The sequence below is a fragment of the Lepus europaeus genome, chromosome 6 (genome assembly GCF_033115175.1).
Source record: "Lepus europaeus isolate LE1 chromosome 6, mLepTim1.pri, whole genome shotgun sequence".
NCBI lineage: Eukaryota > Metazoa > Chordata > Mammalia > Lagomorpha > Leporidae > Lepus > Lepus europaeus.
In genome coordinates this window covers 96365242-96381979 of record NC_084832.1, presented here as the reverse complement: position 1 = coordinate 96381979, position 16738 = coordinate 96365242, and the positions used below count along the sequence as shown (strand labels likewise).

The 16738-nt window shown below is 55.8% G+C and overlaps 1 protein-coding gene across 3 annotated transcripts in view; it reads left to right on the top strand.

The window, feature by feature from the left end:
- The window catches only part of IQSEC3 (IQ motif and Sec7 domain ArfGEF 3), a 109484-nt gene that overhangs the window by 69505 nt on the left and 23241 nt on the right, over nt 1-16738 (top strand). For all 3 annotated transcript variants that reach the window (XM_062195422.1, XM_062195424.1, XM_062195423.1), the window contains one exon: nt 16550-16672. In XM_062195422.1, the coding sequence (XP_062051406.1) occupies nt 16550-16672 (123 nt within the window). The remainder of the gene's footprint in view (nt 1-16549; nt 16673-16738) is intronic.

Here is a 16738-nt window from a genome sequence, read left to right as displayed (position 1 = left end):
AGGGTTGAGACTGCCTTTGCCTAGATCACTTTAGTACAGAAACCAGGCTTCTGCACAAGAAATGAACAGGCCTACCACCCAGCCCCTTCCTGAGTACCCAAGCCCAGATCTGGAGGGGGAAGGGGATCCCTTTCCATCCCCGTGAAGTTGGGCTTCTAGGAGGGACTTCCAGGAGTCATCCTCTCATGGGGTTTTGGGGCAGCACTGTTGGTAAGCGTGCAGACCACAACATAATTCATGGCAGCTCGCACACACTGAACGCCGGTCGTGAGCCAGCAGGTGCCGCTGCAAGAACCTCGCACCCAGAAGCTCATTCCAGCTTTGCAGCCACTCTGAGAGGGCTGTGCTGCTGATATGTACCAAATGAAGGAACAGAGAGGTTAGGCACAGAGAGCATCCGGGGCTAAGATCAGGAGTCCCCCGGGTTCTGTGCTTCAGCCGAGAGGAGAGAGGATTTCATCGTTTACAGTCCTTGTCCACCCCCCCATGCACATGACAGCACCGGGAGGCTCTGGCGTGATCAGCTAAGCCAGCCCTCTCCTCTGACCCAGGCAGAGGCAAAGGCCCAGAGGGAGGACACGGCCAGTCTCCCGCCAGCACACAGAAGCTGGGCAGAATCAGGTGCTCTCCCACCCTGTGGCCACGCTTCGTTTGCTGAGCTCCCATCCTCCCAGCTAGGAAGAAAGCCGAACCGAGAGGCTGATTCATATGTCTCCAGAGGGCTGCGCTAGATTCTCTTTTCTCTCTCCAGTGTGTGTACACTTTCAAAGGCCAGTGGGTGACTGTCTAAAGATGCCATTTCAGGCAGAGCTAAGTGGTGGTGGAGAAAAGAGTCCTCTTCACTCAGAAGCTGGGGCAGGGGAGTACTAAGAAGCCCCTCACAGACCGGGTGTTGCCAGCCTGGGCTTAGTCTGCAGGCACATAACAAGAGCCACCATTTATTAAGCCCTGATAGGTCTCAGGAACTCTATATGTATTACGTCTTTTACAGCAGTTTGGGGTTTTGTTTGTTTGTTTATTTTTGGTTTTGTTTCTTGGAAATGCAGAGTTACAGAGACAAGGGGAGAGATGGACAGAGAGGAGTTCTCCCATCCACTGGTTCACTTCTCAAATGCTGCAACAGCTAGGGCTGAACTGGGCTGAAGCCAGGAGCCAGGAACTCCACCCAGGTCTCCCACATGGGTGGCAGCAACCCAAGTACTTGAGCCGTTATCTGCTGTCTTCCAGGTGCATTAGCAGGAAGTTGGATCAGAAGTGGAGACAGGACTGAAGCCCAGACACTCCAATGTGGGATTGTAAGCAGCAGCTTAACCCACTGCACCATAACACCCATCCCACACATTATTACCTTTTTTTTTTTTTTTTTTTTTTTTTTTGACAGGCAGAGTGGACAGTGAGAGAGAGAGAGACAGAGAGGAAGGTCTTCCTTTTTCCGTTGGTTCACCCTCCAATGGCCGCTGCGGCCGGCGCACTGCGCTGATCCGAAGCCAGAAGTCAGGAGCCAGGTGCTTCTCCTGGTCTCCCATGCAGGTGCAGAGCCCAAACACTTGGGCCATCCTCCACTGCACTCCCGGGCCATAGCAGAGAGCTGGCCTGGAAGAGGAGCAACTGGAACAGAATCCGGTGCCCCGATCGGAACTAGAACCCAGTGTGCAGGCGCCGCAGGCATAGGATTAGCCTATTGAGCTGCGGCGCCGGCCACATTATTACCTTTTAAAACTGGCAGCAGCCCTGCCTAGATGTTACAGGCACTATCTGCATGCTGCAGGTGGGGAAAGTGCAGCATAGAGAGGCTAAGCGACTTGAACCGAACAGCCTAGATTCGAACCCAAAAGTGTCTGACCCCAAGGGTCTGGTTTCTCCGTGCCACCCCCGGTACTGGCAAAGAGCCTGCTCCAGCAGCCTCAGCATCACCTGGAACCTTGGCGGCCATGCAGATTCTCAGGCCCCACTCTAGGCCCACACAGCCAGCACTGGGGTGAGGCCCAGCACTCTGTGTTAATAAGCCCGGCAGGTGTTTCCGCTGCACGCTGAAGTGTGAGAAGCTCCAGCACACAGGGCTGCCACCGAGGCCAGCAGAAGGGGGTCATCCGAGGCATCCAGTGGTCTCTGGCTTGTCTGGGTGGTCTGCACTTCATTCTGTGGTTTCCTGTGTCTTCAGGCTGTGACTGACAGCTGTCCCTTCGGAGGCCTCCTCAGAGGACACTGTCCTTGTCCCTGCCGTCCCCGGGAGAACCAGCAGGTCCTCCTGAGACAGCCTCCTCCTGCTCTATCTTTTTAGCCTCGTCACATTTTCCCAAAAGGCCTTGACCTTTGTGGAGCTTCTTTATGAGTGCTGACCAACAAAAATAACTCTGTTGGACAGAGATATTTTTAATTAAATTGTGTAAGCCAAGAACTACAGAATAAAATTAGGGTCCCTACGGCCCATGGCACTGGGCAGTTTAGTTTTCCATCCTAATCCTGAAACCTGGGCTCGGCTTCCACCTGGAAGCTCTCACACATCTTCCCAGGCTGCAACAGAGACCTCACCTTTCCATCTCAGCTGTACCATGCAGCCCAGTAAAAATCCTTTTAGGTGGGGTCAGTGCTGTGGCACAGCGGGTTAAGCCACTGCTTGCCACACTGGCATCAACATCAGCTACTCTGCTGCTGATCCGGCTCCCTGCTAATGTGCCTGGGAAAGCACCAGAAAATGGCCCCAGATGGGAGAGCCCAGTGGAGTTTCAGGCTCCTGGCTTCAGCCTGGCCCAGCCCCAGTTGTTGCAGCCATCTGGGGAATGAACTAGTGGATAGAGGATACCTCTCTCTCTCTCTGTCTCTCTCCCCCTTCAACCTCTGTCACTCTGCTTTCCAAATAAATAAAAAAATAAATCTTAAAAAAAAATAGTTCTGGTGTTATGGTGCACATTTGGCACAGCAGTTAAGATGCTGGTCAGGATGCCTGCATCACGTGTCAGAGGGCCTGCTTAAGTCCCAGCTGCACTCCCAGTTCTGGCTTCAAGTGGTTTGGTTCCTGACACCTACATGGGAGCCCCAGGTTGAGTCTCCAGGCTTCTGGCTGTTGTGAGAATTTGAGAGGCTGTTGTGTCTGCCTCTCAAATAAATTTTAAAAAAAATTTTTTAATCCCTGCTGTTGCCATTATCTATTTTCAGCCCCCATTTTTTAAAAGTTGAGATGACGAAATTCATTTTGATCACGGTCGTGTAGGGCTCTTCATTTCCCTGCAACATAAACTGATGCCACGCACCCATCAGCGTGAACAAGCAATTTCATGCAAGGCTGTACCTGTTTATGCACGGAACATCTGTGCTGCTGGCTCCCTGCCTTCCTGAGGTATTCACCGCAGCCCCTGCAGACAGTCACAGGAAAGAGAGGGAGGCCCGGGCAAGGCTGGCAGCCCTCACCCTTCGCTCGTGTGTCCAGGCGGCTCCGAGCCAGGTCCAGACACGCTCAGCTGGAAGCAATATAATCAGTGCCATTTTGCCCGCTTGTCATCACTCACCTGCTCATAGGCAGCCGAGAAAGGGGAAAGCGTGTGCACCCTGTCTGATCCTCAGGCCTTTTCCCTGGCAGCCATGTCCAGATCTCAGGGTGAGCTCCAGGCAATCTTGGGCAGATCTTGAGAGAGGAGCAACCCTGGACCCCTGGGGAGAGCTTGCAGGGGTCGGGTGCTGTCTGGCAGGGCCGCTTCTCCAGCTGACAGGGTGCCCAGGTCCTGCTCGCTGACTCGGTGGCTCAGGCGCTCCCTGACTCAGTCCGGTGTACACCAGGATGCAGAGAGGGAAGAACCAGCCTCTCTGGAAGGAGCTCGTGGCCTGGCGGGGAGACCAGCAAGGAGTGCAGACACAGGGCGTAAAATGCAGCGGTAGACACAAGGCTGTCTGGGTGCAGGGCAGGTGGAGGACGACTCCGAGAGCTCCTCAGCCAGAGACCTGCGAAGCTGGGGTGCGGCGGCAGGGGCCAGGTATGGAGGCCTGGGGGCAGGGTGCAGGGGGCAGCCTAGATGGGCTGGAGCACGAGAAGCTGGGGTGCTCCCGGGGCCTGGCTTGCTCCACTGAGGAACTTGACCTGCACACCAGGGATGTGGGAAGCCCTTGCGGACATGTAGGCCAGTGAGTGTCCTTAGATGGAGCCCTCTGGAAGGGTGGGGTTGCGGGGTGCTGGTTGCAGTTTTGGTGAGAGCAGGTGAGATCCTGAACCGCAGCTGTGGTCCCGGAGAGGGGAGGAGCAGGCAGAGCCCAGAGCTGTGACAGACGTGGGAGAAAGCCAGGTCCTGAGCCGATGAGAACTGGGGACATTTGGTCTCTGTTTGCTGAGCCTGTGTGTGGATCAGCCCTGCTATGTTGGCACCAACTCTGCCAATAATGCTGCGTGTATTTCCAATTTAAGGGGAAGAGCAATGCTGGCTCTGGGGACTTTTCATCCGAAGAACGTATCAAACCTATCATTGTCGAATATTTACTCAAAGCGAGTTAAATAGGTGAAGCCTGACTTTGCCTACAAGAGATGCTGGCACAACCCACTGCCTTGTGAACCTTGCCCAGCGACTGGCAGCCACCTCACAGCACCCTGGATGCCTTCCGCCAGCCGGAATGCCCGAAGCGTGCTGGCCAAGTTCTGATCAGGTGCACGATGCCCCTGGTTCACACGAGCCCGCCACGCGCGCTGGCACCACAGCTTTGCACGGTCTTTTACACACCACGGAGGGCAACCAAACAGAAAATCATTTAGTGAGTGAACCAGAAATGAGTGAATGTGCACCCGCTGCACTTGGAGGTTTTTAGGGCCTTGGGAATGGGTGAGGTTGCGCAGAGAGATGTTGGTGAGAGAGAGAAAAAGGCGGGGGCCTGCCCTAAGTCAGAGCTCGGGGCAAAGGGCCCAGGGTGGGGGTAGGGGTGCAATGGAGGAGGGCCCCCCTCCCAAGAAAGGCAGGGGTGTGTGACAGAAGCCGAAGAGAAGGGAGTGATCGATATCGTTGACAGTGCCGAGGAGCTGTGGAGCTGAGGACAGAGGGGAGGCCATTAGAGCTGGCAGTGTGGCGCAGACATCTCTGTGTCGTGAGCAGGTTGCAGAGCGAATGGAAGTGGCAAAGCGGAGACAGCCCAAGAGAGACAGACTTCTACAAGTTTGGGTCCAAGAAAGAGTAGAGAAGACAGTGGGGGCTAGAGAGCCATGAGGGGTCAAGGCAGGGTGCACCTCTGGGTGCTTAACAGAGAGGCAGAAACTGCAGCTGCGAGAGAGACCTCTCAATCCCTGCCCCTGCCTGCGTCCCCGGCTTACGCCCTTCTTGCAAAAAACAGCGCCTCCATCCACAGTCCCTCTACCGCCTGTCCCATCCCAGATGGCGTCCTCAGTTGGTGCCCACTGCTCCTCCCTTAGCCCACACCTCCTCAGCTCTTGTCTAGACCCCGCAGCAGCATCCCAACCACCCCGCCTTTGTCCCTGCCCCCTCCCTTCCGTCCACGCTCCCCTAATAGCCAGAGAAATCAGAGGGAAGCAAACAGGGTCCCATCACTCCCCTAATCACGCCCTGCTAGTATCTCCTGCTGCATCTAGGAGAAACTTATGACCTGCGAAGCTCTGCCCACCCCTAGCCCCAGCCACTGCCTTTCCATCAGCCTCCCCCCGCCCCACCCCCAGGGCCTTTCTTGAAAGCTCTTTCCCACTGCACAGCCCCGACCTGGGCTCCACCCCACCCCACCTCAGAGCACCCCCCAGTCCCGCCCTGACCTCTATTGACTCCCGCTCCTAGTTCAGATCCCAGCTCCTGTGCCGTGTTCCCCCAGGAGGCCTTTCCAGACCCAGCAGGATGGACTCCATGTGTGTCTCCTTTGTCTCCTCATGGAACCTTGGCTTCTCCCTACATTTGCTTTGTCACTGTTTGTGGTTCAGGGATCGCTTTTGACTGCGTTCACCACCTGCCTCTCAGAACAGAGACTTGTCTTGCCCAGCCTGGCCTCGACAGCTGGCCACTATCAGGGTGGGGAAAGACAGGAAGGCAGGGGTACCGGCGCCTACAGAGAGCTCTGTGCACTCAAGCCAGCTCTGGCCCTGTGCGTAATCTCGTGGCCACCGCCAACAAAGCAGCTCCTCACTCACCAACAGCCAGGCCTCAAGGGCTGGGTCCACATGGCCCCTCCCGGGCACCCACCAAGTACAACAGCAGCCCTCTGGGACAAAGCAGAAGGAGTCCCACAGGGAATGAGACTTGTGCAGTCCTCCTGCAGGGCTGGCTCTCCTGTGAGCTTCAGCACGGAACAGAAATCAATGGGTGATGATGGCACAGCACTGGTTTGCATAGCCTGAGCCCTTGTGCCCTTGGGGAAGCCCTAAGCACAGCACCCAGTAAAGAGCTTGGAGGGGGCTTTGCACCGCAGGGGGAGCCACCCCGCCCACACAGACTTGAGGGGAAGAGGCCTCCCCAGACCGGGAAGCCAGGAGCCTGCTCTTCCTCGTTGTGGGAGCAAGGGGCAAACTTCCATGAGGTCTTACTTTTGCCTCCTGTGAAATGGGGAGGTTATGTATGAGCAAAGAGCAGCTGGAAGCGTGCGATGGTTTCCATCTTAAAGAAACCACCGTCCTGGGTCCTGCGTCCAAGGCCACAGACCCGACTGTAAGTGCTGGCAGACGGTGCAGAGTGAGAAGCCCGCGGGTCAGGAGGTGCAGACTGCAGCTTCCACTGAGGCGTGAAAGACAGCTGTGCTGTGAGGGCACGAGGGCTGTGTGCACTGGGTGAGCACGCGCCCCCACCGCAGGCTCCTTCCCCAGGACGACATAGGCTGGCTGGGGCGGGGCGGGGTGGGGCTCCCAGTGCCTGGGCAGAGAAGGCCCAGGAGGGAAGAGGGCTCCTGAGGGCTCACCTCGGAGGACACGGAGGTGACCTGCCCCGTGGACGAGAGCAGCGCCTTACCACCACCCAACACGGCCTCCTCCCTCGTGGTGGCCAGTGGCCATTGCAGACACCCCCAGGGAAAAGCGTCCCCAGCAACCTGGTGGCCCACTAGTTGCTGATGACCATGTCAGCAGCCCCCAGGCCCCTCCGACCCTCCCACTCAGCTCAGCCCCTGGTTTTCACAGCTTAAGAATCCCCTGGAGTGCAAGGAAAGAATGCCATTGCCCAGGCCTCCCCACTCCAACCCCACTCCCACCCTGTGTTCTCATTCTAGGGTCTGGAGTGGACTCCGGGGATCCGTATTTCAATAAACTGCCTTGGAACCTGAGCTGGGGTCCTCAGAACACACTGGGAGGGTTCCCCGGCTCCTGGGCCCAGGGACTCCCCAGGCTCCCCATGTTGGGGACCTATGGGGGCTGTCCTCAGTGCACCTGATTTCATGGGCTGGCACTCCCACCAAGGCTGCTCCTCAGCCTGCCCAAAGCGCGCGCGCGCACGAGAGAGAGAGAGAGAGAGAGAGAGAGAGAGAGAGAGAGAGCTGCACATCACCTAAGTGGACGGCTGGAAACTAGGCCACCACGCTTGGCTGCGCAGGGCGGCCCTTGCCAGCTGCTGCCTCCCCCACTGTGCCTCAACCTGCAGCAGTCACCCCACCACTGTGGCCCAAGGCCTGTGCAGAGCTCTGGGGCCTGGGGCCTGGACAGAGGCTCCGGGTGGGCCATGGGGGGAAGAAGCCGGGTGCCAGGACCTGGAGTGAGGAACCCACAGGGAGAAGGCAGGAGCTGGGCTGACGTGGGCCAGTCCCGGGACTCAGCTGGACACCAGACCAGAGGGACCAAGCACCTGTCAGGGCCCTCCGAGGAGCCAGGCCTCTCGGTCAAGGTGGGCTGTGTCAGGGGCCTGCAGTGAGGGGGTGCAAGGTGGGTACCCTCTGCCCCATGCCCGTAGCCCACCCCATCTGCCGTGTCTTCCTCGATTCTCATTTGTCTCCTGCATCCTCTCCCTTTCTCCCTCCCCTTTCCCCCCCCACATCTCTGTTTCCCGCCTCCCTCCCATCTCTCCCTTTTGATCATTTCTCTCTCTCCCCCTTTCCCCCATGCCCGTGTGTTTCACTTGCTCTTTGCCTCTCTCTCTGTCTCCCCCTTTGTCTGGTTCTCTCCATGTTCTCCTTGCTGCATCTCCCCTCCCAGCGGCTCTCCGGCCCTCTCCTTCCCTGGCCCTCTCACTCTGGCCTGATCTCCCCGGCTGCATGGCCGCACTGGGGCCTTCTCCAGGCATGCCTCCCCAGTCGCCACTGCACCATGGGTGTCTCAGGCCGCAGCCCCAGTCGGCATCAATGTGGCTGCCGCTGACCTGGGCCAGGGGGACAGGCAGATGGGGACCCCATAAGGCAGCCCTCGGAGCAGCTAGGGAGGACTCAAGGTACAGGTGATAAGGCCTACTGGCAAATCAGAGTGGCCTCTCACCTGGCTGGACCTGGAGGCCTCGGCTCCCCATTGCCCATTCTCACATTTGGGCAGCATTCTCGTCCCCCAGCCCCCCAGCCCCCATTCACCGACCAGCCCACAAACCTGAGAGACACAGAGCCTGACCCAGCCAAGGCTGGGCCCTGTCCTCGGGAGAGGGAAGGAAAGAGTCTCAGCCCCCAGAGCCCTTCCTTCCCTGTCTAGGAGCCCTCGGTGATGCGCTCTCCTCCTTCCCCCCGAAATGAGGTGGGCAGGCAGAGTCCCCAGACCACCAGGCCCCAGCCACTGCCACACAGCGTCCCCTTTGCTATCCCTGAAGACCTGATGATGGAGTCAAGGTCTCTGGGTCTTGGAGCAGGGGTCAGGAAGGAAGTGGGTGCAGCCCAGAGCCTGTCCACCCCTTACTGGCCACCTGCAGATACATTGTGAGCCCTTGGGGTACAGGGCACTGAGCCACATGCTAGGCTTGCAACCATGGGCATGCTGTGCCCCCATGGGGTGGGCAGACCTTTAGCAGGTGACTGATGACCAGGGTTGGGACATGGACAGGGCCCACCAGGACCACGGGAGCAGAGGGGCTGTGGGCACTGCGGTCAGCTTCTACAGTAGGGAAGAGCCATGCTCAGGGGCCGCCAGGCTCTCTGCTGTGTGCAGCCTCAGTTCCTGCCTCCCTGAGCAAGGCCCTGGGCATGAAACACCCCAGAGGAGGGGTGAGCAGGACAAGGGAGGGGCCTCGGAGCAGAGCAGGCTGGAGGGAAGAGACTGCTTATCTGGGGGACTGGCACCACCACCCCTCCCCCACTGGCTGCCCACCCTCCAGGCCCAGGGACGGCATTTCAGAGATGCCGGCCTTTGGGAAGTGGGCACTCCTACCTCCTCCCTGTCAGAACAAACCAGGACTCCCAAAGTGAGTCATGAGCCAAAGTCAGTGGGAAGGCCAGGCCCCAATCTGGGCCTCTTGTCTCCCTGTCCCATCCCACAGGAAGCTGAATTTGTCATTGGCTCTGCTGAGGCCCCCCTGGCCCCAGCACAGCCCCTTGAGAGCTGGGGGCTGGCTAGAGAGGGAAGCAGCCTGGCTGTGAGGATGGCCCCAGAGCTTGGCGGGGGTGTGGCCCCCTCCCTGTGACCCATGGCAGAGGGGGATTTCTGTCACCTGGAGACCCAGATGGGAGACAAACGTTAAACTGGGGAGAAACAGCAGCTGCCCAGGTCTCAAAGAATGGGAGAGCACCTTGTATTCTGCACTGAAAGCTTTGTGGACCCAGAGGAGTTCTGAGGCTGAGAGTGCAGAACTGGGGGGTTTAGAGCCAGAGGAGCTGAGTCCTGCCTCCCCCTAGCTCCGTGGCCTTGGCTGTGAACTGCTGTCGGGGTGCGGTGTTAGATGGCCAAAGACATCCCCTTAGGTTACTGAGACTTCCCCAGACCTGTAGTGAAGGACCCCAAATCTGGGACTCCAACGCGCTTGGGTGGTCGCCCAAAGACCCAGACTCCAGACCGGTAGATGCAAGAGCAAGAGGATTTTTATTAGGCGTTTTCGCAAATGGGCTCCCCAGCACCACAGGCAGTCGAGAGAGTGAGAGAGCCCTGAATAGGGGTTACAGGCAGTTTTTAAAGACAATAGCCACCTGATTAACATATGTATGTGGGGCGGTTGGTGATTAGCTATTTTGAAGGGCAACAGGCATGCAAACTTTTGACACAATTTTTTAGCCAGGGAAGGGGTAAGTTTATACAATGGTCACTAAGTTACAGAACCTTATTGCAACTCTTTTCGGACTCCTGCAAGCATTATCGCGTGAGACAGTTACACAGAGCAGTTTCCCAAGGTTATTCTGCAGGCGGGTGGAGACACAGTTATCTTAGGGAATGTCTACCGCCAGCAGCTAAACTTTTTAACCCTTTGCTATAATATTATTTTAATATTTACTTTTAGCAGGGGTCTTACAGTAGCCATTGGGGTGGGGGGTGGGGGTGCTGTGTCTTGCTCCTTGGCTCCAGCAGGTGTAGCTGCTCTTCTTTTTGAACTGATTTTAATCCTAAAATCTAGGGTATTTCAGTAGTCTTGAGAGCGGTGGGGGTTGTCAGCAGCACGGTGAATGGGCCCTTTGAGCGAGGTTCAAGAGTCTTGGACTGATGTCTCCTGATGTACACAGCGTCACCGATCTGGAAGGGGTGTGGGACAGTTGTTTCTCCGGCACAATAGGCTGCAGCAAGAGGCTTCCAGACCTGGTTCTGGATGATCTAGAGCACTGTTAATCGGGCCTGCAAGTTAGGGGCATTGGCAACAGAGTCAGTGGCAGGATCAAGCAGACCTGTCATCGGTGGAGGCCCCCCCATAAAGGATCTCGTACGGTGTCAGCCCATGGTAAGAGGGGGTGTTCCGAACCCGGAACAGGACCATGGGGAGGAGTTGGACCCAATCTCTAGTGCCAGTTTTCAAAGCTAATTTAGTTAAGGTCTCCTTAATTGTTTTGTTTATTCTTTCTATTTGTCCTGAGCTCTGGGGTCTATAGGCACAATGTAATTTCCAATCTATCCCCAGTACTCCAGCCACCAACTGACTTACCTGGGAGACAAACGCAGGGCCATTGTCAGACCCTATTACCTTAGACAAGCCAAACCGGGGGAAGATTTCTTCCAGGATCTTCTTGACAACCACCTGGGTGGGTTCCCGCTTCGTGGGGAATTCTTTTGTCCATCCAGAGAAAGTGTCTACAAAAACTAGGAGATACTTATTTCCATATTTACCTGGCCTTATCTCTGTGAAATCAACCTCCCAGTTGGTTCCAGGCTGTTCCCCTCTTATTCTGGCTCCCTCCAGAAATTTGAGGTGTCCAGCGTTTACCTTGGCGCAAGGGACGCAGGACTCAGTGACCTGCTGAACTGAAGAGTTAAGCCCGGGGATATGGTAAGACTGTTCCTTTTCTTGTAAGAGTGCCTTTAGTTTCTTGTGTCCTAGGTGAGTCCATCGATGAAGGTGAGTTACTAATTCTTTGGCCAGTTTTTGGGGTAGAACAACCTTTTATTGATGTTTCCAGACCCCCGTCTGCTCATCATACTGTGCTCCAAGCCGTTGGAATATGTCCAAGTCTTGGTCCAAGTAAGAGAAAGGGGATTTCTTTGGCAACCGGGTGGGTTCGATTGTCTCCAATTGGAGCACCCGCTGCCCTAGGGCCGCTGCTCTAGCAGCTTCATCCGCCATCCTGTTTCCTTGTGCCACAGGGTCATTACCTTGTTGGTGTCCAGGACAGTAAATTATACTTAGCTTTTTAGGCAGAAAAAGAGCCTGTAGGAGGTCTAGGATCTCTTGTTTATTTTTAATGTCTTTGCCTGTTGAGGTCAGGAGGCCTCTCATCCGGTATATTTCCCTATGTATGTGGGCAGTGGCAAAGGCATACCGGCTATCAGTATAAATGTTGACCTTTTTACCCTTAGCCACTCGGAGCGCTTGGGTTAGGGCCACGAGCTCGGCCTTCTGTGCTGAAGTCCCTGGCTCCAGGCCCAAGGCCCAGATGACAGTTTTTTCATCTACCATGGCCGCCCCCGCCCTTCGCTCACTTTGGTGCAGGAAGCTGCTCCCGTCTGTGTACCAGGTGCATTCAGCGTCTGGCATGGGCAGGTCAGTCAGGTCTTTTCAGGTTCCATGCGCTTCAGCCAGCACTTGATGGCAGTCATGGCTGACCTGCGACTCAGATCCCGGTTCCGGGAGCAGGGTAGCTGGGTTGAGAGAGACCGTAGCGCCAAACCGAATCCGCTCGGGGTTAAGCAACACAGTCTGGTAGTGGGTGATTCCAGCGTTCGATAGCCATCTGTCTGGAGGCTGGCAGATGACAGTCTCTATGGCATGAGGGGCCACTACAGTGAGGGGCTGCCCGAAGGTCAACTTGTCAGAGTCCTTTACCAGGACCGCTACTGCCACAATCATGCGAAGGCAGGGTGGCCAGCCAGCGGCTACATTGTCCAGCTTCTTGGAGAAATATGCCACTGGCTTTCTCCAGGGCCCGAGCTTCTGGGTCAATACTCCTTTTGCCACCCCCTTATTTTCATCAACGTACAGTTGAAAGGTTTGGTCATATCAGGGAGGCTTAGGGCCGGTGCTGACAACAGGGCCCTTTTTATTTTGTCAAATGCCCGTTGCTGTTCTTCTCCCCAGTGGAAGGGAATGTTGGACTTCGTGAGGGGGTACAATGGGGCCACTAGCTCCGCAAACCCTGGGATCCAAAGACGGCAGAATCCCGCACTACCAAGGAACGCCCGCATCTTTTTGGCATCAGTGGGTGGCGGGATCAAGGCAACTGCTCTCTTTCGGCCTTCAGTCAGCCATCGCTGCCCTTCTTCAAGAAGGTAGCCTAGGTAGGCCACTTGTCTCTTACATATTTGGGCCTTTTTGGTGGAAGCTGTATACCCCAGTTCCCCCAGTCTCTTTAGTAGGGCCCCAGTACCTCTCAAACAGTCCTGTTCAGTTTCAGCTGCCAGGAGGAGGTCGTCCACATATTGTAGAAGGACCAGGTCCAGGTGGTTGACTCGGAAGTCAGCCAGGTCTTGGTGTAGAGCTGCATCAAACAGGGTGGGCGAATTCTTGAATCCTTGCGGCAGTCTTATCCAGGTAAGCTGTCCCGAGAATCCTATTTCCGGATCTTTCCACTCAAAAGCAAATATAGGCTGGCTCTGAGGACTCAGTCTTAAACGGAAGAATGCATCTTTAGGATCTAACACAGTATACCAGACATGGCTCGGGGGCAGGGTGCTCAGTAAGTTGTAGGGATTGGGCACCGTGGGGGTGTATGTCCCCCGTTCTCCGGTTGACCTCTCGCAGGTCCTGTACTGGCCGGTAGTCCCCTGTGTTGGGTTTCTTTACTGGTAGTAGGGGGGTGTTCCATGGTGAATGGCAAGGCTTTAAAATGCCTAGTTGTAACAGTCTCTGGATGTGTGGCCGGATACCTTCCTTGGCTTCCTCGCTCATCAGGTACTGACAGATTGATACGGGAGTAGCTGAGGCCTTTAGGTCTATAATTAGGGGAGGCTGGTTGGCAGCCAGCCCTATTCCTGCAGTCTCTGCCCAGGCCTGGGGAAAGTCAGCGAGCCATTTGGGATCCAGGGAGGGATCAGAAGATGGGGGTTTCTCAAGCAACCGATGTTTATCCTCCAAGCGCACAGTTAACACCTGGAGAGGTTGCCCCTTTGAGCCCATTACGGTGGCCCCTTCCTCATGGAAGTGTATCTGGGCTCCGATCTTTGAAAGGAGGTCTCAGCCTAGGAGGGGGTAAGGGCAGTCCGGCACCAACAGAAATGAGTGCATTACCTGCCCCGTGCTCAAATGGACCTTTTGATCAGTTGTCCATCGATACAGTTTTCCCCCGGTTGCTCCCTGGACCCAGGATGTCCTGGAGTTCAAAGGCCCCATCGCCTTGGTCAAGACTGAGTGCTGAGCTTCCATGTTAACAAGGAAGGTCACCGGCTGGCCCCCCACATTAAGGGTTATCCTGGGCTCAGAGGGGGGCTCCTGGCCCTGACCTACCTATTCGTCTTCTTCCAAGGAGAGGACTGGAACAGGCTTCTTCTTGGGTCCCTGAGGATTCTTTGGGCAGTCTTTGACCCAGTGTCCTTTTTCCTTGCAGTAGGCACACTGGTCCCTTTCCACCCGTGGCTTCCTTTTGTCTCTCAGGTCCCTGTTCTGTCCTGCCTTACTCTGTCCTGCATTCTGTATTACGGTGGCCAGAATCTTACTCAGTTCCCTGTTACGCTTTTGGTCTCTCCTGTCCTCCCTCTCCTCCTGCTCTTTACGTATTCTCTCCTCCTTCTCTTCTGGAGTTTCTCTTTTATTAAAGATCTTTTCTGCCTCCTTCATTAAGTCCTGTATAGTATACCGCTGCAACCCTTCTAGCCGCTGCAGTTTGTTTCGGATGTCTGGTGCTGACTGTCCAATAAAGGACATGATCACATCCCCCTGGCACTCCTCCGCAAGGGGGTCGAATGGGGTATACATGCGGTAGGCTTCCATCAGTCTTTCTAAGAAACCCACCGGCGTCTCCTCAGCTCCCTGGACTATTGCACGTACCTTAGCCAAATTAGTGGGGCGCTTCCCTACCCCCTTGAGACCCGCTAGGAGAACCTGGCGATAGAGACGGAGTCGTTCCCTACCAGCAACCGTGGTGTAGTCCCAGTCGGGGCGGGTCAAAGGAAAGGCCTCTTCAATTTCGTTAGGCAGCTGAGTTGGTCTTCCATCAGCCCCAGGGACGTTTTTGCGTGCCTCAAGGTAGACACGCTGCTTCTCCTCAGTGGTGAGAAGGGTCTGCATAAGCTGCTGGCAGTCATCCCATGTGGGCTGATGGGTTAACAGGATGGACTCGATCAATCCTGTTAACGCTTGGGGATCTTGGGAGAAAGAGGGGTTATGGGTTTTCCAGTTATAGAGATCAGAAGCAGAAAACAGCCAGTACTGCATCTGGCCAGCCACCGAATGGAGGGGAAAAACCTGTGATGTCCAGACGCCCTCAGAGCCTCCCGCACGATCCCGGCAGAGGCGCAGATGGCTGAAAGGCGGGGAAGGCGCCGGGACATCTTCCTCCATCCCCATGGAGTCAGGGGACGGGGCCGGCAGGGCAGAGGGCATCGTGTCCTGCCCCAGACGTTGTGGAGAGTTCTGAGGGGGAGGAGGTTGAATGTAGGGTGGAGGAGAATCAAAAAGTAAGAGGTCCTGGTCTGCCGGGAGTACTGGCGGTTTTTCAGGTTTTAGTTTCGAGATTTCCTCCAAGGGGTAAAGAGAAGAGGTAGGTGGTGCAAGGGGGGAGGGGATGAGAGGGGTCAAGGAGGTAGGAGGCAGCGCAGGAGGGGATATCGGGGTAGGGGGTAACGGGGTGGAGACAAAAGGCTTCACCCAGGATGGGGGGTCCCGGGAGAGATCTTCCCACACGGTGATATAGGGAACCTGGTCAAGGTGTCCATGGGGTCCTGGTTGAAAGACTCGTGCCTTGACCTGTGAGATAATATCAGCATTAAAGGTCCCATCCCTCAGCCAGCCGACCTCAAAGGTCGGCCATTCCGAGGAACAGAAAGTCACCCACTTCTTCTTTTTGACGTCGATCAACTGATTGTGCGCGCGGTTTTGAACTTCTTTCCAGTGGCCTAAAGTAAGGCTTAAAGGGGTGGTTAGTGGTTGCCCCATGTGTACGGAGAGAGTAAAACGAACGAGGAGGAGAACAAAAAAAACCAGACAGACGCACACAACACACAAGACAAGCCGCGCGGCACCAAATCAGTAGCAAACCGAAAATACAAATTCAAACGGGAGTGGCCAGATGGCCAGGCTCTCCCTGGGAAGGAGAGAGAGACTTCCTCTCTCGTTTCCCCCAAACCACCACTGGAGTGTCCCCCAGGGTAGGACCAGGGGTCTCAGGGCACGTCTGCCTCCCCCACTGGTCCGATACAAATTCAAGTCCCGTACAGGCACAAAGTGCAGACTTAAACTCTAACCAGACGACAAGAAGGACGCAACCAATAAAACAAGTAGCTTACCTCCAACTGGTCACGGAATTGGGTCTGGGGGCGTCCAAATCCCGGGACGAGCACCCAATGAAGGACCCCAAATCTGGGACTCCAACGCGCTTGGGTGGTCGCCCAAAGACCCAGACTCCAGACCGGTAGATGCAAGAGCAAGAGGATTTTTATTAGGCGTTTTCGCAAATGGGCTCCCCAGCACCACAGGCAGTCCAGAGAGCGAGAGAGCCCTGAGCAGGGGTTACAGGCAGTTTTTAAAGACAATAGCCACCTGATTAACATATGTATGTGGGGCGGTTGGTGATTAGCTATTTTGAAGGGCAACAGGCATGCAAACTTTTGACACAATTTTTTAGCCAGGGAAGGGGTAAGTTTATACAATGGTCACTAAGTTACAGAACCTTATTGCAACTCTTTTCGGACTCCTGCAAGCATTATCGCGTGAGACAGTTACACAGAGCAGTTTCCCAAGGTTATTCTGCAGGCGGGTGGAGACACAGTTATCTTAAGGAATGTCTACCGCCAGCAGCTAAACTTTTTAACCCTTTGCTATAATATTATTTTAATATTTACTTTTAGTAGGGGTCTTACAGTAGCCATTGGGGTGGGGGGTGGGGGTGCTGTGTCTTGCTCCTTGGCTCCAGCAGGTGTAGCTGCTCCCTCATGGCCCCTCCTCCTTCCCGCCCCCAGCTGCGTGGTGGACGAGATGGACTTCTCCAGCATGGAGCTGGACGAGGCCCTGCGCAAGTTCCAGGCTCACATCCGCGTGCAAGGAGAGGCCCAGAAGGTGGAGCGGCTCATCGAGGCCTTCAGGTAGGACCATCCGCTGGCCCTGCTGCGAGCCGCAGGCCAGGAGGGGTGCTGGGGAGAAGCCCCCGT